General features: G+C 35.0%; 1 protein-coding gene and 1 long non-coding RNA gene across 2 annotated transcripts; one reads left to right on the forward strand and one right to left on the reverse strand.

Annotated features, from left to right (window-relative positions):
- Positions 1-7,201: 7,201 nt before the first annotated feature.
- LOC126727828 (uncharacterized) lies at positions 7,202-8,491 on the reverse strand. Its single transcript, XM_050433738.1, has one exon. It carries the CDS (start codon positions 8,489-8,491, stop codon positions 7,202-7,204), a length of 1,290 nt encoding a protein of 429 aa, XP_050289695.1.
- A 17,338-nt stretch (positions 8,492-25,829) lies between these two features.
- LOC126725209 (uncharacterized) lies at positions 25,830-26,620 on the forward strand. The gene is made up of 2 exons (XR_007655355.1): positions 25,830-26,043; positions 26,191-26,620. It is a non-coding gene; the product is annotated as an uncharacterized LOC126725209 (long non-coding RNA).
- Positions 26,621-26,898: the final 278 nt, after the last annotated feature.

Here is a 26,898-nt window from a genome sequence, read left to right on the forward strand (position 1 = left end):
ACAGTGTTTGCTAGCCATCTCGGGAAGAATATTTCTTTTATGGCCCCGGCTTCCTTCAGCCGCTGGACCTCCAGGTTTACTGCATCGACGTGCTCCTTTGACGCTCTTCTCGGCTTCTGCTTTTTCGGAGGAAATGATGGGTCCACATTGAGTTTGTGAACAATGAACTCGGGGTCTACGCCGGGCACTTCATACGGGTTCCACGCGAAGACATCTATGTTCTGCAACAGGAACAACAACATCTCTACCTTTTCCCGGTCATTCATGCTTGTACCTATCTGGAAGTATTTGTCATTATCTGGGAGAATTCTTACCTTCAGCACCTCCTCGGCAACGTCCGCCCCCTTTTCCTGGGGTATCTGTAATTGCTATGCAGTCTCTTTCTCGGCGTGCTCAGCGTGGCCGAGCTGTTCCTTTTCCCACTGGACCGCGGCTATGAGGCATTGCTTCGCCACCTGCTGATTCCCCCTTACCTCTACAACTCCGTACTCAGTAGGAAACTTTACTTTCACGTGAAGGGTGGACGGAACAGCCCCCATGGCGTGAATCCACGGCCTCCCCAGGATTGCGGTGTAAGGTGCGAACGATCGGACTACTATGAACGTAACTACAACTTCCTTGCCCTCCATGTCCACTGGGAGTGAGATTTGCCCATCGGGAATCACAATTCTCCCGTCAAACGAGACCAATGGCGTGTTATACTTCGCCAAATCCTGGGTTCTTAACCCGAGCCCTTCGAAGAGGTCCGGGTACATGACGTCAGCCCCGCTACCCTGATCAATCATCACCCTCTTCACCAGGAATCCGCCTATCCGGGCTGTCACCACCAAAGCGTCTTCGTGGGGTTGGATGGTTCCTTCGAAATCATCTTCTCCGAACGAGATGTCTAGCCGTCCAGCCCTCTTTTGCTTCTTGGATGATTCTCCCTCCGCGCAAGCCACTGTCATCACCATCCTAGCCGCCGTTGCCCCTCTCGGTGCGGCATGAATGACGTTGATTACTCCCCGAGGTGGTGGAAGGGGATTCCTTCTCTGTGGGGTGCCCTGCTCGGTCTCCCGGTCAGTGGAATCTGCTACAAAATCCTTCAGGTGCCCTGCCTTCACTAACTGCCCGAGATGATCTTTCAATACCCTACACTGCTCGGTGGTGTGCCCCTTGTCTCTGTGATAAGTGCAGTATAGGCTTTGGTTCCTCTGAGATGGGTCGCCCCCCATTTTGTTCGGCCATCTGAAGAATGGCTCGTTCCTTATCCGTTCCAGTATCTTGTGCACGGGCTCTTTAAACAACACATTAACCCCTTCGACCTGCACCTCTGGTTCCTGCATTCTGAAGTCACTTTTCGGCTTTAGCGGCAAGATGCTTTGCCGAGATCTCCCCGAAAAAGGGGCTTTCCCCCTGCTTTGCAGCCGGTCATCCTCCAGGCGTTTGTACTCCTCTATGCGTCTCATCAGTTGCCTCATGTTCTCCGGGGGTCTTCTTGTCAACGACTCCCGTAGTTCAGAATCCTCGGGGAGCCCCATCCTGAAGGTACTAGCCGCAATCTTCTCGTTTCCCCCGCCAATCTCATTGTAGAGTTCTCAGTATCGGCTGGCATAACTCCGAAGGGTTTCCCCGACCCTCATTTTCATGGAAAGCAACGCGTCGACCGGTTGTTGCACTCGGCTGCATGTTACGAACCTGCTGCCGAACTCCTGAATCAGCTCGGCGAAGCTGTGTATAGAACCTTTCCGCAACCCATTGAACCACCTCAGTGCGGTAGAGCCGAGACTAGAGGGGAATACTTTACACATCAATGCGTCGTTGTGCGCATGCAACGACATCATGTGGATGTAATGACTGACATGCTCCACGGGGTCTGTCCTCCCCTCATAGGAATTGAATGGTGGGCGCGCGAATCTGCTCGGCATGGGTGCCCGTTCAATCTCATCAGAGAATGGAGACCGGGCCGCCATCCGCAAGGCCCTGCTCATGGCGTCCATCGCGGCGTTGTGGTGCCGCCGCTCCTCTGGCGACTCTGACCCTTGGTTATCATATCCATGCGACCGGGAACGGTCCCGTCTACGACGAATATCCCGGGAATGACGACATGACTCTTGAGAACGGGATCGGTCTCGGTGTTGTTGCGTAACAGATCGGTTGGAACCTTCCTCGCCGCGGTTCCTCCTGGGTTGGGGGTTGCGGTTCCTTTCGTGGCGCCGACCCCTTGCTTCCAGCTCCAAGTCCATTACCAATCTGCGCAACCGCTCCAGCTCCCGGTCTCTATCATCATGCTGCCGATGTGCTGAGACGTTTGAAATCGTCCGGTGCGTTTGGTCCGATCCTTCTCCCAATCCGGACCTTTCCTCCCCTCTTGAATGCTCCCTATCCTCCAGCCGCTTCTGCCTTCTCTCCCTCCACGTCGATCCTCGAGAAGATCCTGCGGAATTGCTTGGAACGTGCCCTCTTGAATGCTCCTCCGACATCTTCTTTGCTTGAGTCTCACTCGAACCACAGCTTCGTAGGATTGCCCCACGGTGGGCGCCAATTGTAAGAACCAAGTACAGGAACTCTGGGCCTTAGATCCCTTGGGCTCACAATTTATTTGTAGTGGGTTTAAGGATTTCCTACAATGGGTCGTTCTCGGCAGAGAGACTCAAAGCAACACTCAGTTGAAAAGCTCTCTCCTTCACTATTTTCTCTCAATTTTTCTGAACCCCTTCTTCTCCCAACTTTCCTCTATTTATAGCCAAGGTTAGTGGGGAGACCATGATTATATTCATCGTTAGTGCTATTGAAGGTCCAGTATTATCTGGTTAAAGTGGTTGTTTTAGGTGGAAGGGCGGTGCAGCATTTATGATCTTGGAACTTGGCTCCATTTTCACCGATTGTGTTCGGCAACTCACGTTCCCGTGCATATCATGACCTTCCCGGGTATTGACTCATGCGCTCTACCGGGAAATGTTAACCGGTCAACCCCGGGAGCTTAATAACCAAAACTTGTTTTTGGCCCTAAGGCAGTTTTAAGAAGGGCATAAGGTAACTGGAACTATCTGCTGGGCCTGCGCCCAAGGCTGGTATGGGCTTGGGCCCGGGGCCTAGATGGGTCTGGGCCCAAGGCCTGTATGGGCTTTGGGAGCTCGGTGCCGTACAAGTACATTATAAGGTTAATAAAAAATAGTACAACACAATAAGCATAAAAAGAAATTTTATAATAATCCTTTAAGAGAAGTCATTTCAATTAATTAAAAACGACTTTTAAAATAAATTCATAAATTGCATAGGTATTATTCTTAAATAAAAAGTTAATTTAGCAATGAAAAAAAAAAAAGTAATATTTAATATGTTGAGAAAGATCAATGACATAGAAGTTTAGAAACTATAAATCATGTAAATTTAATATAAATTTAATAATACTGCATATTAGCTCCCAAGAAGAGCACTTGGTCCATTGGTCAAGGCTTTAGTCTTGGTGCTTACAAGTTGAGAAAGCTCAGGTTCGGATCTTGGTAAGCACGTTTTCCTTTAATTTTTCCAAATAAGTTCTATTCCATGAACTAGCCTATGGTTCAAACGGTTTTTCGAGTCCGGTCTGGGTAAATTTTTCCAAGTAAGTTCTATTCCATGAACTAGCCTACGGTTCAAACGGTTTTCCGAGTCCGGTCTCGGTTTAAAAGCCATGATTTGGGGTTTGGGTTTTGTGAGAGTGTTTTGGTACCACCTTTGTAATCTTTTTCTTTTGTTAGTGAAACTTTCTCTTCGACGCCGCCCGTGGATGTAAGCCAAAAGCCGAACCACGTAAATCTTTGTGTTCCCATGTGATTGTTTCTTTTGTTTTTATATTTCTATTTTGCATAAACCTACTGTTATTTGGATACATACACAACAAATAGATATTTACGCTTTTGTTATTCTCAACAAATTGGTATTAAAGCTTCTGCTTTTACAACAAACTGGTATCAGAGCCTTGGGTTCTTTGTTTTGGTATCATTAGAACTATTTGGTTGTGTTCTTATTGGTTCAATGGGTTTTTTGGTATGGCAACAAAGACTTTGTCGACAGTAAGATTTGAGATCGAAAAATTTAACAGGAAGAACGATTTCAGTTTATGGCGTGTCAAGATGCGTGCTTTATTAGTGCAGCAAGGATTGTGGAAAGCACTAAAGGGCAAGAATGCTTTGCCAGCAATGCTTTCAGATGAGGAAAAACAAGATCTCTTGGAATGGGCACATAGTGCAATTTTGTTGTCTCTTGGAGATGAGGTTCTGAGAGAGATTGCAGATGAAGAAATAGCTGCAGGATTGTGCCTTAAGTTGGAGAGTCGGTACATGACTAAGTCTCTTACAAATCGCTTGTACATGAAGAAGCGGCTATACACCATTCGGATGAAAGAAGGTACACTTGTTTCTGACCATCTTGATGAATTTAATAAAATTGTTCTTGATTTGAAAAATATTGAATGCAAAGTAGAAGATGAGGATCATGCTCTAATTTTGTTATGTTCATTGCCTCCTTCTTTTGAGCACTTTGTGAACACCATGTTGTATGGTTCTAGAAGAGATTCTATCTCAATTAATGATGTCAAAGATGCATGAATTCTAAGGAATTGAAGAAGAAGGTTTTTGAAAATTGGGGCGATAATTATGCTGATGATCTTGTTGCTAGGAGTAGATCCAATGAAAATGGGTCTAGTAGTAATAGAGAAAAATCTAGATCAAAATCCAAATCTGGTAAGTGTCACTATTGTAAAAAGGAAGGACATTGGAAAAATGAGTGCACGCTACTCAAAGAGAAAAAGGAGAACGATGGTACTTCAAATACTAGTAATGTAGCTAGTGTTGCGGGGGTTAATTCTGTGGGTGATGACATAGTTCTATCAGTATCTACTAGTTGCTCTGGTGACGCTTGGGTCCTTGATTCGGCTTGCTCCTATCATATGACTCCTAGAAGAGATTGGTTTACTACCTTTTAGTTAATTAGTGGTGGTGAAGTTCTGATGAGAAATAATATGATCTGTAAGGTCTTGGGATAGGAACTGTGAGAATTAAGATGCATGATGGTGTTGTTAGGACTTTGTCTAATGTTTGTCACGTGCCAGATTTGAGGAAAATTCTTCTATCTTTGGGTACATTCGATTCTCAAGGGTACAAATACATCGGTGAAGGTGGAGTTTGAGAATTAGTAAGGGTGGTTTAGTTTTCATCAAGGGAAAATTGGTGAATGGTCTCTATATGCTACAAGGAAGCACAATTGTTGGTGCTACAACAATATCTTCATCAGCTGATCCAAATTCAAACAATAATTGTTTGTGGCATATGCAATTAGGGCATATGAATAAGGTTGGCATGTCAATATTAAGCAAACAAGATTTGTTCAATGGCCTAAAAATTGAGAAGCTGGACTTTTGTGAACATTGTGTTTTTGGTAAGCAGTGTAGGGTCAAGTTCAATATAGAATTTTTGGTGTATTTTCTTGTTGACCAGTCAAAAGAGAGTATTGGGACAGTCAAAGACCACGGTGTTGGTGAGCAGGTGGAGCTTGAGGTTGAGGCCTTGTGGATTGTTGCTTTGGGTGAAGAAATTGTGTCTCTTCAATATTTGAAAGGTATTGCAAATATTGACTTGATATATTCTAGGGCTTCTATAGAGAGTAGTAGCATTGTTGGATTTGTGAATTCTAATTTTACTGGTGATTTGGATAAGAAGAGATTTTTGACAGGTTATGTCTTCACATTATCTGGTTGTGCCATTAGTTGGGAGGCGACGCTACAGTCGACAATTGTTTACTCTTAAATTAGTATATGTTTACCATTATATAAAAAAATTCTTAGCAATATATAGAAAACATAAATAAAAATATATTTAATAATTAATAAAGAAACATATCTCGCCGCACCCGTATCCTACTTTTTCAAAAATTATTGTCTCGCCGCACTGCACCCGCACCCAAACTCGAATCCGCACCCATGCTTTCTAGCTCACAACTCAACTCAACCAAACTTCTGTTGGTCCAAACCAGGTCCTCCAATATTTATCAACTCCAAATAGGACTCCAAATTTGCTTTTGCTACTGATGTTGCTTAAGATACTGTTTTGTATTCAATTCTTTATAGTGCTATTTGATTAAAATTTGGATGTTATGGAGTCAAACTTTGTTGACTACAATTTGGTATATATGTTTGATTCTTCGTTCTTTCTCTAACATAACAAAAGCTGTAAATCTATAGGTATCAAAGTTGCATCAATGAACTTATAGTTGCATTGCTTTGTAGTTTATGTTCTTTGATGAATGAGTAATTTTTGGGTTTGCTTGATTAGTTGATTGCTCTTGTGCTGAGAAGTAATTGTTCTGAACTTTGGGTGAAGGGTTACTTTGTCAAGTGAGTTGTAAATTTGTCTTTCTAGACTTGAGCTCTCTATGATATTTGATTGCTTTTAGTTCAGACTTAGAATAGTTTTGATTTTCTTGGCTCTGTTTTGCAAGGAATTATAAAAACAAATACCAATGACCTACATAGAAATCTAAATGAAACTAAACTGTTTTTGCTTCTCTAAGATGTTATAAATTATTAATAAATTACAAATGTAGTAAATCTTAAGTTTTTGTTTGCTTTTATTGTTAGATTAGGTTCATGATCTTCGAGATTGTAGATCAAATTTTTATGTGAAAGGCTATAGTTGTTGAGTTAAATTTTATCAAGTTTGGATAAAGAATTAATATAATCTTAAATAATTAGTCTTGGCATAGTTTCTACTAATTGTATAAAATTGTATAAACATGTAGGGATAATTGTTTTAGACATTCAAGAGTAACAGCTTCAATAGTTTTATTATTCTAATGGACTAGGAAAGTATATTCAATGGTCTTATTTTTATTTTAAAAAAATTGAATCATATTATTCTTATGTAAAGTAATTTGGAGGATATTACTGGCTTTAAGTCTTCTTATTGTATGCATTTCTTATGAGACATTTTGGCTATGTCTTTGTATTTAAGATTGAAGTTAAGGTAGGTAGATGAATTATTTATTAGTGATCTAGGGAGGTGGATGAAAATTGTAAGTGACTAAGATAATTGGCAGATACATCAAAGGATGATTTTGATAAATAAACATAACCAAAAAGTAACCGGAATTAGAAAAAATTTCAATAATAACATTGTCTATATAAGAGAGAGGCAAATCGAAACCATAATACAGAAACCTAAAAGCAGCAGAATATTAATAACTATTGGGGTAGGCGGCAAATGACATTCTGTTTCTCTAAGGGAGAAGAAGGAATGGGAGTTGGCCAAGATGGTAGCACAAAGGTTAAGGTATTGGGGGTAGTAAAAAAACCGTGTTCGCTGTGATTAATATCACAAAAGACTTCGAGGGTTCTACTCTGCAAGTTGCATATGACAACCTTCGATTGAATCAACAAATACATGATATCCCCATCATTGGGATGAAAAGCTAGCACCGAGATATCAAGAGGGATAATCCAAATCCGGTCGTTTATATATTCTGTGAGCGAAGGAGATTTTTCTGAAACCATTTGGCTGAAACACAGCTCGTGCTTCAAACACCATTTACCTCCTGCTCCGCTTCCATTATTTTCATTATCAAAGTCCTTGAGCTCCCAAACGCGTAAACCGGTATGCACATTACCTGAGAACTGACATGTCCTCAGGCAGCCGTGACACAGTCCAAGGCAATTGATTTCATGGAATGGCTCAAATTCTACAGGCTGCTCAATCACACAACATGTGCTGCTGTTGATGTTGAACGGGTCGAACCCGAGAAGACGGCCACCACTAATTGGCCAAAAAACCAAACCTTTATAGGGTACAGTGTGAATAGAAGTTAGAGACCATCGAAATTCACCCAGGTTGGGTGGACACAAAACCATGGAGTCGCCCCATTCACCGGTGTCAGACGAGAAAACGTGAATGTTAAATTGGCTTAAGTTGGTGCGTGTGCTAAGAATGAGCACCACCCTGAAACTAGAACTGATTTGTGTATCATTACTGTCGTCATAGCCGCTGATGATCCCAGCCCGTAGCGGCAATAAAGGTTGAGGAAAAGGAAGTGGACGTGGAGGGAGCTTGAGACATTGCCTAGTTATTGGATTGATGACAGTGTAAACGACTACGTTTTTCAAATCACCAGGCTGCTGCTGCTCCACCACCCACTTACTACTTTCGATCCATAACAGCAAGTCATTACACGAAGCTCGAATCCAACCCCTGTGACGATCGCGTAGATAAGCAGCGACAGGTTTCAATTCACATTCAGACTCAGAATTTGCCGGTGTTATGGGAAGACGTTGCTCGACATCGTCGATATCACCGTACTGGTAGAGCAAGGTAAAGGGCTGTGGCTGCTGTGAGTGCTGTGCAACAAAGCGGCGAGCAAAATAAGGAGAAGAGATAAGAGTAAACCAGCGCTTTGATACCCACTTGCAAGTCAACACAACCGTGCATAATGGCAGTAAAACCAAAATTTCCATCAATACCCAATCCGGAAGGTCGTCCATGGTGCTTGGGCTGCTGCGATTATTCATAAAATGAGAATCTATGGAAGCAAATTCTTCTTCCGAATCCATACAAGGACAAGGATCCATGACACCATAAACTACTCTTGAATTATCTCTTTTCTGTTTAGGGTTGGCGACAGAGAGAAGTGAGAGACTTTGGAACTGCTTACATATTTATATATAGAAGATGAGATGGGTTCAAGTTACACCTGGTGTAACTCTAAAGAGTTACATATTTTTTAAGCCATTAGATTTAAGTAGATCCAATGGTAAAAAAAAGACCCTTATTAATGCTAACATTCTTACAAATGCTAATAAAATTGTTCAAGAGTTTGGATTGGGAAAAGCTAATGAAATTGTTTTCAAACACTACTTGTTTTCTAAAACGTTTATTCTTTTTTAGTACTACTTTTTTTTTCAGATATTTGTTAACTAATGAAATTCCGTTTTTTTTTTTTTTTTTCTTCCTCATTTTAGTAGTTGAGGTACAAATTTTCGGGCCTTAATTTCATTAGCCCACACACTAAAAAATACCCACACAAGCCCATGAACTATTTTGAGCCCAAATAAATATTTCCCACATATTACCCAAATATTCTCCATGTTATTGAACTCCCACAAATATTACCTATATAAGCTCCATAAATTACTTTGGGTCCTCTCACAAATATTACCCATTATATCCAATTTGGGTTTTCCACAAAAAACACTTATCACGTTGCTACCAAAATCGGGCCACAAAATTATACTATCACCACAAAAAAGCCTAAAATCATTTACCTTTTGGACAAAACTCATAAGGCCCAACAAAACTCTCTTCTAAAGCCCATTGCTACACGACACCTCTAAAACCTGTTGCTACACGGCAACTTAAAACTTGTTGCTACACACACCCTAAAGCCTCAACAAATTTTTGTGCCAGGTGCAAATATAAAATGTATTGTTACTTAATATTTTATAAGTGAAACATGAATTAGAAATTTATATAATTTAATACATTAATTGAGTTATTTTCATATATTTACATAGCGAATTTTAAACTTTTAATTCTAAAAATATCAAAATAATCAGTATCATAATAAATACCATATTTTAAATTATCACTGCCTCTCTTGGCAATGTTGGACTTTAGTTATAGAACAATAGATTTTCAATAATTAATGCTAATTTTAATTTTGATAGAAAGAGAAGGGAAGAGTAAATTTTTTGGAGCATTAAAATTTTTTACATTCTTAAACTATTGCCAACGTAGTAAAACATATTGGTAAAATGTTGAACATTCAAAAAGAGTATAATATTTTAAAAATAATTTTTATTTGTTAAATTCTTAGGCCTTAATTAAAATCTTCACATCATAGGATAGATAGACAAGATATTCTATCAGCAAAGAGAGGATTTAAAAGAGAAAAAAGAAAAAAAGTGAGAGGTCTTCCTTTTATTATTATTTTTGTGCAATACTCTAAGACAAATAAATTAAATATACTCTACAGAACACCTTCTTCAATTTGAGGGTCTTAGGTCATTGCCTAAATGTTCTGATGGTTGAGTTGCCCCTGCATGTACCATTGTTGTTGATATCGGTCTAGGGCGGTGATGGAGTCAAAGTCAGGCCTTCCATTTTGGAGGGAAATTGAGAGATTTTTTTTTGTTGATTTTTGGGTTCTGGTTTGGAGAAACTTTCTTGATTTGGGTTGGGGGAAGTAATTAAGGTTGAAATGGGTTTTGGGTTGTGAGGGTAAATAGCAATAGGGAAAGAAAAACAATTCGACTCAATTAAAACACAATTAGGTGGCTAGTTTAGTGAAATAGGAACCTGAGCAACTCTCTTGGAGCATGGCTGAAAAATATGGGTAAAGTGAACAATAATAAAAGCCCACACCTAAAAGGAAAATTAAAGAAAAAGTCCAGCAGAACCAAAACCCAATATAGCAATATGAACCTTATCCATGAACACTCCACAGTTCTCACTTTATGTAATTTAGACCGAGTATGGGTCGGGTTGGGTTCAAAGCCCACATGACCTGATAAAATCGGGTTGGCTGATGAGGAATCCGAACTAGCCTAAAAATTCGAGTTTTTTTTTAAACTAAAAATTTGAGTTGACCTACCTGCAAAGTCTATTACTTTATTTGGTTATTAGGTCCTTGTGTTGATTTTTATTTTTTCACTTCCAACTTGTTTTGGGATATTTTTTTTGGGTGTTAAATTACGTATTTGGTCCATTATTTTTACACTATTTTACAATTTGGTTTTTAATTTTTCAAATATGTCAATTTAGTTTCTAATATTTTATTATTGTGTCAAAATGGTCCGTACTGTTAAGTAATGCATACAAAATGATAATATGACTAATAGTCAAAATAAAATATTGTGAGATAATTACACTTCCGTCCATTAAGGTTTGGGGGAATGACACTTCACATTAAATGTGAAGAGAAAAAACACTCCTAACCCTTGAGGTTTAAACAAATTAACACTTTCCCCTTTTCTTTATATTAGTAGCCAAAAATTCTAAATTTCTATAAAAATCTACTAACAAAAGTTTAACGATGGTTAATTAAAAAAAATGATAAATTTAGAATAAAAATGTAAAATTTATTAAGTACCAAAACACTTGCAATGACAAATCTCTCTATAACCCATTGAAAAAAGAAAAGAAAAAAAAGCAAAATTCATACTTAATATTTTTAAATACACTTTAATTAAAAATTTAAAACAATAAATTTTAATTCTAAAATGGAGGATAATTTTTGAAATCTGCTCGTAAACAAAGGGCAAGTTAGCACATAATATTTTTAATACTATTAATTTAACGAAGGTTGGTCAATTGGATGGATGTCAAGAAAGGAAAATGTTTTTTCTTTTCAAATTTAAGGTGCAGTGTCATTATCTTAAATCTCAAAAAAGTGGAGTAATTATCTCAAATATTATTTTCATGATACATAGACTATCATGTCAGCATAACCTTAAAAAAAAGAAAAAAAAAAAAGAAGAAAAAAAAGAAGGGGGATAAAAGTAAGTAACTTTACGGGTTTGGATCAAAATCCCTTAACACAGTCCCACAATTTGGGATTTCTTATAAGTGGAACCATTATCCAAAAATTACCAATCTGTTTGTATAAATAAACAGTGTGATTTCTTGAATTTTACCAAAGCAATTAACTACCAGGACGCAACTACAACATCTGAAATTAGAAACCTCATTAGATAGATCCACACAAATTAATTAACACTCCCAAACAGTTCCAAAACAAACAAATTTCAAAACAGTTCCACAAGAAACAAATTTCGACAAGAATCACAAAATAAATCAATCAACCACGACCAAAAAAAAAAAAAAAGAAAAGATTAATATCACTAATTCAAAATGGTTATTCCCTCCCTAAAGCATAAACTAAACACATGAAGGCAATAATCTCTAATTAAAAACCTCATCAACAACCACAAATCCAGTATACCACACTGAGTCCCTATGGTGTTCGTACAATTTGTGCAGCCCAGCAGTGATCCCAAATCGTGTGACTGTGTTAGGATTTTGAATTTTGATCCCAAATTGAGCCTCATGTGTTTTTGCAAGGAGGTTACTTATTAATTTTTTTTAAAGGTTATGCTGATGTGCTAGTCCATGTGGTATGAAAATAAAATTCTATTTCAACTATTAGTCACGTCAACATTTTTCATCTACCAGACTATTTTGACACAATACTAAAAGATTAGATACTAAATTGATACATGGTGAAAAGGTTAAGACTAATGTACCCCTTTTTTGGGATGTTTTGGGGGCTGTTTGGTATGGTTATTTGAGCAATATTTTTCAGTTTTTAAACAATATTACACGTATTTTCATACACTTTTTCACTAACACGTATTTTCAAAAAATACAAATAACGTTACCAAATGGGCTTGGGCTTTGGGACTTTTTTTTACTCCTAAGTTGTTTTAGGCTGTTTTTTATTTTATTTTTTATTTTGGGATGTTTTGGGCTTTCAGCTAGTTTTTTGGGATGTTTGGGCCTTTCCCATATAGCTTTGGTCTATGGGGCTTTTTTTTTGGGCTTTTTTTTTGGGGGTTTTATTATTATTATTTTTTTCTTAGGTTGTTTGGGTTATTTTCTTCAAACATGGTAACTTGTATCAACTTCTCACAAACTGTTAGTACTTGTAGATTCTGTCAATAGTTTGGTTCAGTTATGCCAAATTTATGACGTAGAAAACTTTCCTCTTTGATTTAATTCTGGGTAATGGCAAATTTTAAGCAGAACAGAAGAGAATTGGGGTCTGGGTTGATTTAATGATTTTCAATGCTGCCTTATAAAAATCCCTCTGAAAAGCATGTACTTCGGCTTCTCCTTGTTAAATTATTAATTCTCTCAAAAGATTAAATTGTTAAGAAATAGTATATTTATTTTAATAATTTAACTATATACTTCTAACACTTCTTGACATGAACATACCCTACGATATAGACAATACATAACTATGTGATAAACGAGATTGACCTCACAATACAGAACACATTCATAACTTTATAGAGAAGGCATTGGAACCAAGCAAAGTAAGCCAAAGTGACATGAGTCAATTTTCCCCCCCTTGAGGTAAGACCTCACTTTTGACTAAGTATCAAACCAAAGCATGAATTAAACATGGATGGGATCAGAATTTAAAATGAGGCTTAAGAATAACCATTCTTGAATCAAAGGGCATAGGTGTGATTGACTTAGACTTCTTGGAGTTTAACTTTGATTCATACTAGTTTCAAGATACGTTATAAATGAGATTGCTGAGGACGTGAAAGCTGGGCCTAGAGTTCGACAGCAACTAGTCTAATGGAACTTTTCTAATTTACAAGGTTTCGATTTCAAAATTAGGATTCAAATTATTATTAAAAGACACTCGGAATTTTATAATCAAAGAATTTTCTATTTTAAGACAAGGCCTGAAGATAAAGCCGGAGTTTTTTTTTTTTTTTTGGTTCTCTCTCTACCTCTAGATTTACAGCAAAATTTATAAGCTTGTTTGGGAATTTGAAGTTTTCACTGGATTTACTTATACAATTCCATAGATCATTTTAAGGTGATAATTATAAAGGTTTAATAAAAAGAAAGCATCCTGTAATTAACTTTTTTTTTTTTTTTTTGAGAAGAGAAAGCATCCTGTAACTGAATATTTAGTCATGAAAACAAAATAAACTAATTAAGAGACAATAAGATAATGAAGAAACAATTAATAGGAAGAAATCAAAACAATTTATACTATCGTCTTGCCTAATGCACATGAATAATAATTACCTATTCGTAATACATCTGTGACTGAATTTTTAGTCAATGAAAAAAAAAAAAAAACTAATTAATGGACAATAAGTGTTAAGATAAAAAAGGCCATTATCAACCTATGACTGTTTTTTAGTTTGGATAACGATATACACACATTTTTTGAATTGAAATCATGAGTTATAAACATGTAACAAGGTGTGTGTTATAAACATTGCTAATATTCAGATCAATCAAGTCACAAACTCTAACATCATCTGCCAAAGGCTTTGTAGCTGAATTGACACCTCCCCATGTATAAAGTGCTTGGGGGTCTAGGGAGGAAAGGGTTCGAGCTGCAGGGTTAGCAGCATGTTGTAATTATTTCTCAAAAAAAAAAAAACTCTAACATCATCTTCAATATATAAGAGGGCTTGGCTGTAAAATACAGCGAACATTTATCCTTTGTCACTGTAATTTCTTGACAATATCCCACTCTCCAACAGGTGTCCCTTATTAGAAGTAGTGGCTTGGCAGCTAAAATACCTCTCCAAAAAAATGAGCTCCCTGGTCAATCCGTAGCTTCAAGGAAGTAATAATTCTAAAAGTATTTTGCCTTAAAGCATTTGTACAACAAGAAATCTTTAGAATGTAAAAACGTTTTCTTCATTAATTGTTTTGCAAGCATAACTATTAGCATCAATTTGACTAAAATTTTTCGTTTATTTTAGCATAAAAACCTATTTTTTCTATTTTACACATTATTATTATTATTATTATTTTATTAGTATTTCTCTGAAAATTATGACATTGAACCTTAGCCATTATTTTTTGAGAGAGAGAGAGAGGCTTGTAATTAGACAATCAAATGAAATACAGACGCAATATTGTTTTATAATTTGAATTTTCTAAATAAGTATTACAGAAAATCAAATAATTTTTTTTTCTAATGTAAATTCTATCACTATCTTGGTCTAACAGATTTTCTCTTGCCTTGAGAAACAATAGTTTATGAGCACTAGTAATCTAGAGTATACTTCATTTATTTATTTTTAGAATCATTAGAGTATATTTTGTGGTAAATTACCAATTATCTCAAAATTTTAAGCTATTAGAAAATTATGAATTAATCATTATTTTTTTTAATTAAATTATATTTTGTTAAATGTGCTGATCATAATCATTTTTTAAATATTATGACTTTGTCAGAAGTTTTTAGACTAATCATGGGTTTTGGATAGTTGTGGCTATGTTAGTTGTGCCCTTCATATGTTCAATGGTTGTGTGTTGGACAAAGACAGAATGATTCCTGATTAAGTTGATACGATTTTAATAAGACATGAAATTGAGTGCACAAATAAATATAGTTATATAAAATAATATAATTGACACGCAGTAAGTTGGAAAAAAAAAAAAAAAAAACTATCTATCCATTTATAATCTTTTTTTTTTTTCTTTTACTCAGTACCTTTATCGAAGAATTTAGTCTTCAAGCCTAGCCCACTTAATTTCCACGTTCTTGAAAAAGAGTGAAGTAGTACATGGCTTAGCTCCAGGCTTAAAGTTTTGTTTTGTTTTTTTGGTTGAGAAACAAACATACTGCCTTATTTTGTTGATATTCCTTTCCTCAGTAGTTGTTCAATTTAAACATTATTATAGTGTGGCCTGCTTTATTATTATTATTTTTAGAGGAAACGGATAACCAGTGAAATAATTTATGTAGTAACTTTTGTTAAAAATTCCATACGTAAAAGTTTTTACGTCTACTCTTGACCTTATATTTTTAAACCATGTTTCACTTTTTAGTTAATCTAACCCGCCCCACCCCCCCCCCCCCCCCCCCCCCCCTTTTTTTTTCGTTTTTGTCAAACTTAACTTGGTTGTTGAGGAAGGCTTAGGAGCAACGTGACCCACTTTCCCCATCTATGAAAAGAAGACAATTGGACTCTGAGTAATTTTTATATTTGGTTTACAAGATATTGGTTTTTTTACGATACTTTTCACAATTTAAAGGGTTTCTTATCCTTTTCATTGATACTAATAAAAATGATGTTGGTAATAGGAACATGTGATAATGACGTTGATGTCGTCTCTCCAATTCATTCACAACTTGAGGTCTCAACTCTCACCTCTCCAGCAACTACTCTAGTTTGAAAGGATGAAAATATGCATTTGATGCAACATGCTATACTTTGAACCAGAAATAGAAACTAAACAGATGTTTTAGCCGGATAATAAAATATACAAGCATTCACCAACTTGCTACTTGCTAGACAGCATTCCTTAGGACATGATTATGAGCTGGTAAGGAAAATTGCCTCACAGTTACTTAGAGCATTCTTATTAAATATTGTAAAAATTTTAGTATTTAGCATTTTAAAAAGTCATTTTATCAATTTTAACAACTTATTTTACAATACACCTAACATCAAAAAGTCTATATTTTTTACCACTTAATTTAAATATTCTTTTTTTATTATTTCTTTATTCTTCAATATATATTTCTTTCTCTCTCTTCCGGTCTCTTTGAACCCAGCAAACTCACACAGACCATCTCAACCTAGCAAATCACACCCACACCCACTGCCACTAGTCACCACCGGCCACACCCACAACCACAACCACTACCACCATCACCATCACCATCACCCACAACCACAACCACCAAAATTGCAAGCCCAAAACCACAATAGCATCCACCAATCAGAAAACAAAAACAAAAACACCAAACAAAAACATCAGATATATGCAAGACCATTGGAATTTAAATCAGTACTAGAGGGCAAGAGGAAATAGAAGGACAAAACCAACATTGAACCCAAACCCAAACCCAAACCCAAACCCACAGCGACGATCAACACACGAAGGAAAAATCTTCGAACGGAGTCAACCCGAGAGCGGGATCTGCATGCCAATCTCCACATCGGTGTTGATTTGGAGCAGAAAGAAGAAGAAGAAGCTTGATGTGAGAAAGAGGGAGACTGAGAGCAGGATCTGCATGCCGATCTCCACACCGGTGCTGATTTGGAGCAGAGCTTGATGTGAGAAAGAGGGAGACGAAGAGGCAGATAAAAAAGAGAGAAAAGGTAGAGAGAGAGAGAGAGAGAGAGAGAGAGAGAGAGAGAGAGAGAGAGAAGGTAGAGAGAATGAGAGATCAAAGGAAAGAGAAAATATTAAAAAATTATAACATCTTGCTAAAGTGTGCTTTCATTTTTGAGAGCGCACTGTAGCAAGATGTCAAAATTAATAGCGTTTAGCATTCTTGATGGAGTGTGCTTTTTAAAAATTTGATGTTAAAAAATAACATTTAGCATTCTTGATGAGAATGCTCTTATAGAGTTAACTTTTACATGGTGCGCACAACACACCTCAAACTTGAAGGCTTACTTAAAAGGCGTGTATATGCCAATACCAAACTGAAAGCTAAAATTGTGGAGAACATTATAGCTTGTTTAGACCTCCAATTCTTAATTATGACTTGATTAATTTTATGCTTAACACACTTAATGCGGAATATACGTGATTAGCAAATTAATTAATCTAAGCATTCAACAATTGCATGGATGAACAAATAAGTGCAATGCTAAAATGGAAAGGGTAGTGGGTAAAAGAATAGCAAACCCAAGATAACACGATGATGTGTTATCAAAGAGGAAACTGAAGAACTCGACGAAAAACCTCTTCTCAGCACTCTAAGCTGAAATGATCCACTAGTGAATAAGTTGGAGTACAAGGATACCAAAAAGACCCTCCAAGCCCCAGCTACCAACGGACTTCTTGGAGTTTTATCTTCACTAGGTTCTAGGATCCCTCAATACCGCCCGATTGCATTTGCCAAGCCTCACCAGCTTATTTTGGCAAATACCCAATGCTTCCCAAGCTCCAAAACTCTCTACATTCTGAATATGTATGGGTTGTGTTTGGGTACAAATCTCCTCTCAAGATATAACAATGGGAGGGGGGAGGAGAAGATACTACAATGATTTCTCTCTTGAGAATGTGTAGTTTTCTCTAAGAAGATAGGTATTGTAGAAACCGTTGTAGGGTTTTCTTCTGAATAGCCTTTTTTACAATTTTGTAGGTAATGATGGTATATATAGTATGAGTGAAGAGTATAAGAGCCATACTTAAACATTGCATTTTGCAGATCATCTTGCAAGTTGGCTAAGTGGCGAGATGATTCGCGAAACACACTGACTCTTCAACTTTTGGCATGTGCTTTTCATGTGGCTTGAGCCCAATCTACTAACGAATAAGTTGGAGTACAAGGATAACAAAAGGACTTTCCAAATCTAATCTACTCAAAGTACTTGAGCCCTCCAAGTTCCAGCTACCAACGGACTTCTTAAAGTCTTGTCTTCACTAGCTTCCAAGATCCCGCTGCTCGATTGTATTCGCCAAGCTCCATCGGCTTATTTTGGCAAATACTCAATACTTCCCAAGCTCCAAAATTCGTTACACTCTGAATATGTGTGGGTTGTATTTGGATACAAATCTCCTCTCAAGATATAACAATGGGATAGGGGAGGAGCAGAAACTACAATGATTTCTCTCTTGAGGATGTGTAGCTCTCTCTAACAAGATGAGCGTTGTAGAAACCTTTGTAGGAATAGTCTCTTTACAATTTTGTGGGTAATGATGGTATATATAGTATGAGTGAAGGGTATAAGAGCCACACTTAACCAGTGCATTTCATGGGTCATCTTGCGATTTAGCCAAGTTGCGAGATGAGTCGCGAAACACACTGACTCTTCAGCTTTTGACATGTGCTCCTCATGTGAGCTTTCGCACCACTCACAAGCCAAGTCTCGAGATCAATTTCTTGAGCAAATCTTCACCACTTAAGATTAAACCTATTACAATTAAATCCCACAAAATACAAAAAAATAAATTAATCCAATTACAATACTTTTTGTCATGGAATAAGGCCAACATAAATATTATGTGAAAAACCATAACTTAACACAAATTTATGGGAAAAACTTAAGTATCGTTTCTTAGGTTTCCCTTTTAAGATTTAGCCATATGGCTGTACTTAACTAAAAATACACTTTTATTTTATGAGAAAAAAACTAGATAACTGAATCTTAAGAGGAGAACCTAAGGAACAATAGTTAAGTACTGTACCTAAGTTTTGCTCCAAACTTGTTCATGGAGATTAATTGCTGAATATGAATAGTATATGTCAAAATCAAATCCAGAATCCAACCATCTTAAATGTATTTTTCATATTCATATGTACAAATATCTGTTAAATTTATAATCGAAAACAAGTAAGTCATGAGGATTGTGCACTAGTTTTTAAAACAGAATAGAGGCTGAGTGATTAGCCAGGAATAGTTCTATTGTACTATTCTACTAATAATGGCCTGATAAATTTAAGAATGGCCATTGGGTACTGGAATCAAAGAGATAGATTGACGTTTTTACAGTGATGTCAACAACTCAATTACTTTAAACAAAGTGGTCAATTACATTGTTTAAACAAAGTAGTTAATTACATACTACCGTACACTGGAAATTCAAATATTGCATCCAAAATTCAAATCCACTTTCAAATCTTTCAATTCACCTCGTACATCATGAATCCCGACTTAAATTTTTTATTTCTCTGTATATTTTAGTCACGATTACACTAATTAGAGTGGATTCTTCTTCTTAAAAAAAAAAAAAAAATTTCACATTTCTTTAACAGTTTTCCTTTACAATATCTCTACTTTTTTGTTTGTTTAAACTATATGATGTAAGGAGCTTTAAAAGAAGGGGGGAAAATAGTGGGAAGGTCAGGTCAAAGTTATGAATTTGAAGCTATTATCTTGAAATGGAAGGAGACTAGATGACAGGTTGAACAGATTGAGAGTGAGGAACTTGTTCAAATAGTAGAAGGTGTTAAATATTAGCAACGTGATGTGTTATACCATGTTGTGTATGCTAGAGTGGATGCGGAAGAGGAAACATAAAATAGGAACATTGAGAACACGAGGGTTACGTGGTTTAGCCTTGACGGCCTACATCCACGGAGGAATCCCTTAAGGACTACATCTTTATTGTATAAGAGTGTAATACAATAACCTCCTGTGTTACAATGAACCCTAACATAAGTATATATAGGCGACTAAACCCTAGACTACTAGTACAAGTAGGAATGGGCTTGGAAAACATAACCAAATTAGGTTTTATTGTGTTGTCATATTAATTAATTAATTCACACAGTGAATTCAGAAAAAATATCTTTGCGTATAAACTTAGGAACTTCTTTGTAATGAAGTAGTGCTTTAGTTTAAGTCTTCTAAACATTTAATGTATGGCACATCGGAATTATACCTAAATTTTATTTTATGCTCGATACTACTTTATGAGTATTTTTCGGCAATGAGAATTAAGCATTGATATTTATAGAATACAGTTTCCAAATTTTATGCAAAAAATAACAATTTTGTGCTTGAAAGTTCAATTCAACTTTAACTTTGTGTTATGTCAAGTCTCACAAAAGCATGATCAAGATTTTAAGATTATTCAAGATTTGATGATTAAAAAAAGTCATTTCAAAACTCTAGGATTAAAAAAGTCATATTACAAAAAAAGAAAAAAGGAAAAGTAATATGACTTTTTAATCCTAGACTTGTGAAATGACTTTTTTAAATCATCAAATCTTGAATAATTTTAAACCTTGATCATGCTTTTGTGAGAAATTGGTTAAACCACACCTTTAGTGTGCAATACACAACTCTCAAAATTATCAAATCACATCCTCTCGGTCTCTTTTTATACATTAACTCGGAATTTGAGAAACATTAGAAGTTTTGAAGACTAAATTAGGATTTGACTGCATGATTCTTGATGGATCAACTATAGCAAATTACGTGTCTAGATCTCAATCGATCTACTACGTCTCAAGATTTCATAACTTGTAAACTCTTGTGCAATCATGGGCACATGTCTTGCACGTCAAATAAACTTACAAGGTACAAGTTTGCCAACCTAATATTATGAACCTAACATTTACCTTTTACAAAATACAAAGATTACATATTATTTTAAATTTAGTATCATTTAAAATCTTAAATTACATGATATATGTATAAAACGTAATGTAATTATTCTTGCTTTTTTTTTTAATCATATGTCTAACAGCACATGAATCATACATCTAAAAGGTAAGATATATATTTAAATGGATTTTATACCATGACATTTCAGAATTTAGATTTTATCTCCTAAAGTTTGGAGGTATTTGGATTTTACCCCCAAATTCTGAAACTTTAAGGTATAAAATTAAAACACTCACAAACTTTAGGGAGTAAAATCCAAACACTCCCAAAATTTATAATATATTATTGATTTAATGTGTCATTGAATGAGAATAATTAATGTATCTTTAATGAGAATAATGACACATTAAAAGTACATTAAATGAGAATAATTAAATCAATGAATCTCATTCAATGATACATTAAATCAATCAACCTCATTCAATGATACATTAAATCAATCAATCTCATTAAAGGCACATTAATATACTCATTCAATGATACATTTAATCAATCTCATTCACAAACTTTAGGGAGTAAAATCTAAACATCCCCAAAATTTATAATATATCATTGATTTAATGTGTCATTGAATGAGAATAATTAATGTATCTTTAATGAGAATAATGACACATTAAAGGTACATTAAATGAGAATAATTGAATCAATGAATCTCATTCAATGATACATTAAATCAATCAATCTCATTAAAGGCACATTAATATACTCATTCAATGATACATTAAATCAATCTCATTCAATGACACATTAAAGCAATTAACCTTTTTTATACATGTTTCAAGACAAAATTTTAAGTACAGATCTTTATGTGTTGCATATTAAGTTTTCCAATTAAAGACAAACACATGGTTGCATTAATTTTATGGAAAATGTTAACGGATGCTCAAAGGACATTGGTTTAAGAATTATTTGAAGAAATTTTTATAGGAAAATAAAAAATCAATAATTTTTTCGACGGCTTTTTATATATTTCTCATGAAAATTGTGTCAAAGCTTTCTTTAAATAGTTTATTAACAATTGCCCCTAAGGCATCTGTTAATAGGACCCAAATTATAAACAGTATAATATTTTTCAATGTAGTTATATGTTTTAATTTAATTCTGAAACTTAATGTATGACACCTAAGTAAATTGTACCAAAGTTTTATTCAAGGATCGATTCTATTTCAATAGTAATTTTCAACCAATTTGAATTAAGCTTTTATATTCTAGAAAAAAGTTCACAAAGTTTGTGAGAGAAGGTTTAAAATGACTTTTGCACCTACCTTGGGAGTTGCAATCAGGAAATTGAAAGTTTACCTTTTGCAAAATAAGATATTTACGCATCATTTTGACATAAAAAAAAAAAAGATATTTACGCATCATATAAAATGTTCAATGATATGACATGCTATATTGAAATAAAATTAGACCCAATAGGTTGATTTTAGGGGAATTAACTCTACTTGATTAAATTAACCAATTATGCCATTAATTTTGATTACTAGTTAATTTGCATGGTTTAAATATGTCACCAAATAAATAATAAAGCAAGAAAATAACCATATATTGATGAAGCGGAAAATGTATGGATACATCCACGAGAAAAACCACTATCAGAGTTAACCCTAACCCCAAGAAAAATTCACTATTAAAGTCGAAGTGTAAGATTGAAATAGACCCTTATCACTAATTGTAATCTATTGTAAACGGTCTTGTCCCATCAAATTGTTCCAAGCCTCTTGAACTTTTCAAATATGAATTTACGCCCGAGTCTTCAAGAATTTCTTGACGATTTGATTTCCACAATTACCTTAGGATGACTCTGCGGCTTCAACCTTGATCTACAATATGGCAACAACAACACATGAGAATATCTTCTCTATTTGCTTCTATACTCAAGTGTTGATAGTTGGAGGTTCGAGTTCTCTCTTTGTATATAATTTTTTTTTTTTTTTTTTGGTCTCTACAACCTCTTGAAAGTCATACTTAATGGGTCTTTAAATATGTTCTCTAATTAGGGTTACAATAATCGATATCATCAGTTAACTGAGAATAAAACATATTAGGAAAAAAAAAAACTAATTTCCCCATTCTTGATCAATTGACACTCAATTGAGAGCAAGTCTAGATTACAAAATCTTCTTTTTATTGAGCAGTTTCTTGGACATTGATCTTGTACTTGATATTTGATACTTACAACTCAAAACACATTGTTATGTATTTGCCAAAGCTAAACCTAACATATACATTATTAGATTCAAGAAATGAAATCTTAACCATCTTAGAGAAGTGTTAAAAAATTCTTAGTTACAAAAGTATCTAGAGTTTTTCGAATACTAAATACTTAGTCGTCCCAAAATCTTGGTTAGAGATACTCATGATCTTATGAATATGAGGAGGCCTTAATTAGAAACTTAAACCGCTAAAATAACTTTGTTGCTCACCCAAAAAAAAAAATCTTTGTAGGGTTCACAGTATCATAAATTTGATTTAGGATATGTATTTTTTTTTTTTTTTTTCTTTTTTTGAGAAAGATTTAGGATATGTTTGAAATACATATGCTTGATAACCATGAGGCCAAGGCCAAGACAATGGTATTGATCTTACTAAGTTCTTTTCCCCCAATTATCTTACCTTTTAGATTTAAGCAAAACATGCGTTAGAAATGCATCAAGCATATGGATTTAGGATTGATGCATTTGTAAAAGGTAAGATAATTGTGGGGGGGGGGGGGGGAAGAGTTGGTAAGATCAGTTAATATTTTTTTGAAAATGTAAGATCAGTAACATAAAAGTATTTTTTTCCTTTACCTATATATGTAAGATCATTTTTTCTTTTATCAACTTTGGTAAGTTTAGGGGTGTTTTGATTTTACTCCCTGAAATATGGGAGTATTTAGATTTTATACTCTAATGTTTCAGAATTTGGATTTTACACCCCTAAATTCTGAAACTTCAGAGTATAAAATCCAAACACCCCAAACTTTAGAGAGTAAAATCCAAACACCCCTAAACTTTAGAAGGTAAAATCCAAATTCTAAAAGTGTCATGATATAAAATCCAAATACCTCCAAATTTCAGGAGGTAAAATCTAAATTATGAAATTTCAGGATATAAAATCCGAACACTCTCAAACTTTAAGGGTGTAATTTGAAATTTAGTGATTTATCCTATATTTTATTTGAGAATAAAAAAAGTCAGATAATTGATTATAATTTTCAAAAAAATTGTAACAAAATTTAAAAAAAAAAATTTTAAAAATACTATTGGTCCCAACTCCCAAGAGGGTTCAAATCTTGTACTACCGAATTCTCAAAAAGATAAGAACCATTGGGTTGGCCTAGAAATTATCGTACGTTCTCGAAGTATACGTTACAAACCATTCAGCCAAAAAAAGAAGTATACGTTACAAACCATTCAGCCAAAAAAAAAAAGTATACGTTACAAACCTACCACACTATAAGTCGCCTCACCATGATTTAGTCTTCTTCACATCTCAATTCTTATAGAAACTCTTTGTGATCAAAAAGTGAGTGAGAAATACAATAGTCCTATAGAAATCTTTAGGTAAGCTCCAATGGAGGAGAATAGAGAAATTCTCGAATTCTCAAACAAGGAGAGAATCAATCTACTATATATATTAAAAAAAAATGGAAATTAAATGAAGCATATGATACGGTGACAAAGAAAATGTTAGATAAGAAAAATTCTCCAAAAATTTATCCACCAACCTCAAGGAAACAAATCTATTAGATTCTCAAAAAAAAAAAAAAAAAAAAAAACAAAACAAAACAAAAAAAGGGAAACAAATCTATTATAAAATAATGGAAGATTACAACATATTTAATGCTAAATATAAGGTTAAAATTATTAGGTACTCTCGGAATACCATAAATGCGTACTTTCCCCTCTCACATAATTGTGGGTCTCACTAATTAAATTTATAATGGAACACACAATTTATGTGAAAGGGGAGAATATGCATTTATAGTACTTCCAGAGTATTCAATAATTTTCCTTATTAAATCAGGTAGACTTATTGACGTGACCACACAACTCCAAAACCAAGGACTCCTCTTCGATGGACTTTGTTCGAATGTGAACGCCAACTCACTCCTAGAAATCCTCTTGAAACTTCTTTGTTTACTCATTAAAACAGTTTCAACTTGATCATAAAATCTTGCATAATTTCATGATTGCTAGGTGATGTTTTTGTGCGAACTTGGTTAACCCTCACCTTAGGTGTGCAATACACAGTTTCCAAAGTCTAAGATCACATCCTCTAAGTATTTTTATACCTTAACTTGGAATCCACAAAACCCACCCCAAAAAGTTATGTCAAATGATTAGGTTGTTTCAAGATTATAACGGCATTATTATCTCAACGGATCGAATTTAGTAAGCTACGTGTCGAGATCTCGATCCATATACTATATGTAGAGATTCCAAAAATTATGAAGCCTCTTGTGCAGTCATAGGTACACGTCTTGGACTTCAAGTCAACTTTTTTTTTTTTTTTTTTTGAGAAACTCTTCAAGTCAACTTCAAGGCACAAGTGACACAAGTTTGCTCACAATTTGCCAACCTAATACCAAAAACGTAAAATTTACCTCTTACAAAAAAAAAAAAAAAACAATGTTCACGTATCATTTAAAATTTTAATTGTAGTAACATATGTAAAAAATGCTTTCAGTTTTACTACATGTTATGATTATTTCAAGAATCCAGCACATTTAAAGGTTATAAAATGTATTCTTAAATTTTTTTTTAAAAAAAAAGGTAAAATAATTTTTATTTTTTAAAGGGATAAGATTAGTATACTATTGGTCTCAAGAGGGTTCAAAATTTTCTCTTGTACTATCGTACTATCGAAACCTCAAAATGATTTTGTCAAAAAAAAAAAAAAAAAAAAACCCTCAAAAAGATAAGTACAATTGGTGGTTGGTTGGCCTAGAAATTAGCGTACGTTCTCGAAGTATGAGAAGTATACGTTACATAGCTTATACGTTACAAACCAAACACGCCATAAATAGCCTCACCATGCCTCAGTCTTCTTCACTTCTCAATTCTCATAGAAACCCTTGTGAATGTGATCAAAGAGAGAGTGAGCAATATAGATATCTGTAGGTAGGTAAACTCCAATGGAGGAGAAAAGAGAAATTCTCATATTCTCAAAAAAGAAGAGAATCAAACAGCAGCACGAACAGAAAAGTTTGTGCTCACAGCGAATCAGCGAATTACCAGATTTTCACAGTATGACCCACCTTCAAAGTAAGCAATCTCTTTCTTCTTATCACAAACACATATCTTTATACACACAAATGGTTTCATATTAGTGATGGGATATGATATATCATATATGTACATGCATGTTGCTATAATTTTCTGATGGTATGTGCTTTGTAAATTTGGATGCAGTTCCTAGAACATTCATGGATGCAGCCATATGAGGTGGGAGCGTGTAATCAGTGGTACAGATCTTAACCACTGCTTGCACGTTCACATGCCCAAGATATCCCAAGAAGATTGTCAGACTCAACGAAAACTACTGACCACCTTGCGGATATCTTCCAGTAGGCCATATGAAGCGGGTGAACAATATCACTATCAGATAATATATGAAGCGGGTGAACAATATCACTATCAGATAATGTGTACAGTACGCTTAATTACTATGGATTATACTAGCTTCAAACCATTGATTGTACAAGTCAGATCAGTGATTTACCAGATCTGCTATTAGTTTTCATTGCAATGTGTAGTTTCACTCTCTCTTTATTTATTATTATGAAATGAACAAAACATTGTATTTAGAAAGGAAGGTCTGAATGTCAAAGCCTGAACTTTATGGAATTGATATTGTATGTGGAAAGTTGAAAATATAGATCCTGCTTAATCGCAACAGCATTGATTTACTTGCAACACGTTTTGGTAAGTTTGTTACAAGATCGATTTAGTATAGAGTTGAATGGATATATTTTTACTAAATTCTAATCTTAATTTAACTACTAATTGGTAGTTTCTTTTTAAACCCATCGTACTTGAATTACTTCGGTTTCCTGTTGTTGTGAGACTAATTGGACATTTGAAGTCACTGAATCATAAAACTTTTGGCTGATTCAAATA

The sequence above is a fragment of the Quercus robur genome, chromosome 5 (genome assembly GCF_932294415.1).
Source record: "Quercus robur chromosome 5, dhQueRobu3.1, whole genome shotgun sequence".
Classification (NCBI taxonomy): domain Eukaryota; kingdom Viridiplantae; phylum Streptophyta; class Magnoliopsida; order Fagales; family Fagaceae; genus Quercus; species Quercus robur.

Coding starts and splice junctions, on each gene's coding strand:
- LOC126727828 (XM_050433738.1), bottom strand. CDS start 8,491: ATGGACGACCTTCCGGATTGGGTATTGATGGAAATTTTGGTTTTACTG.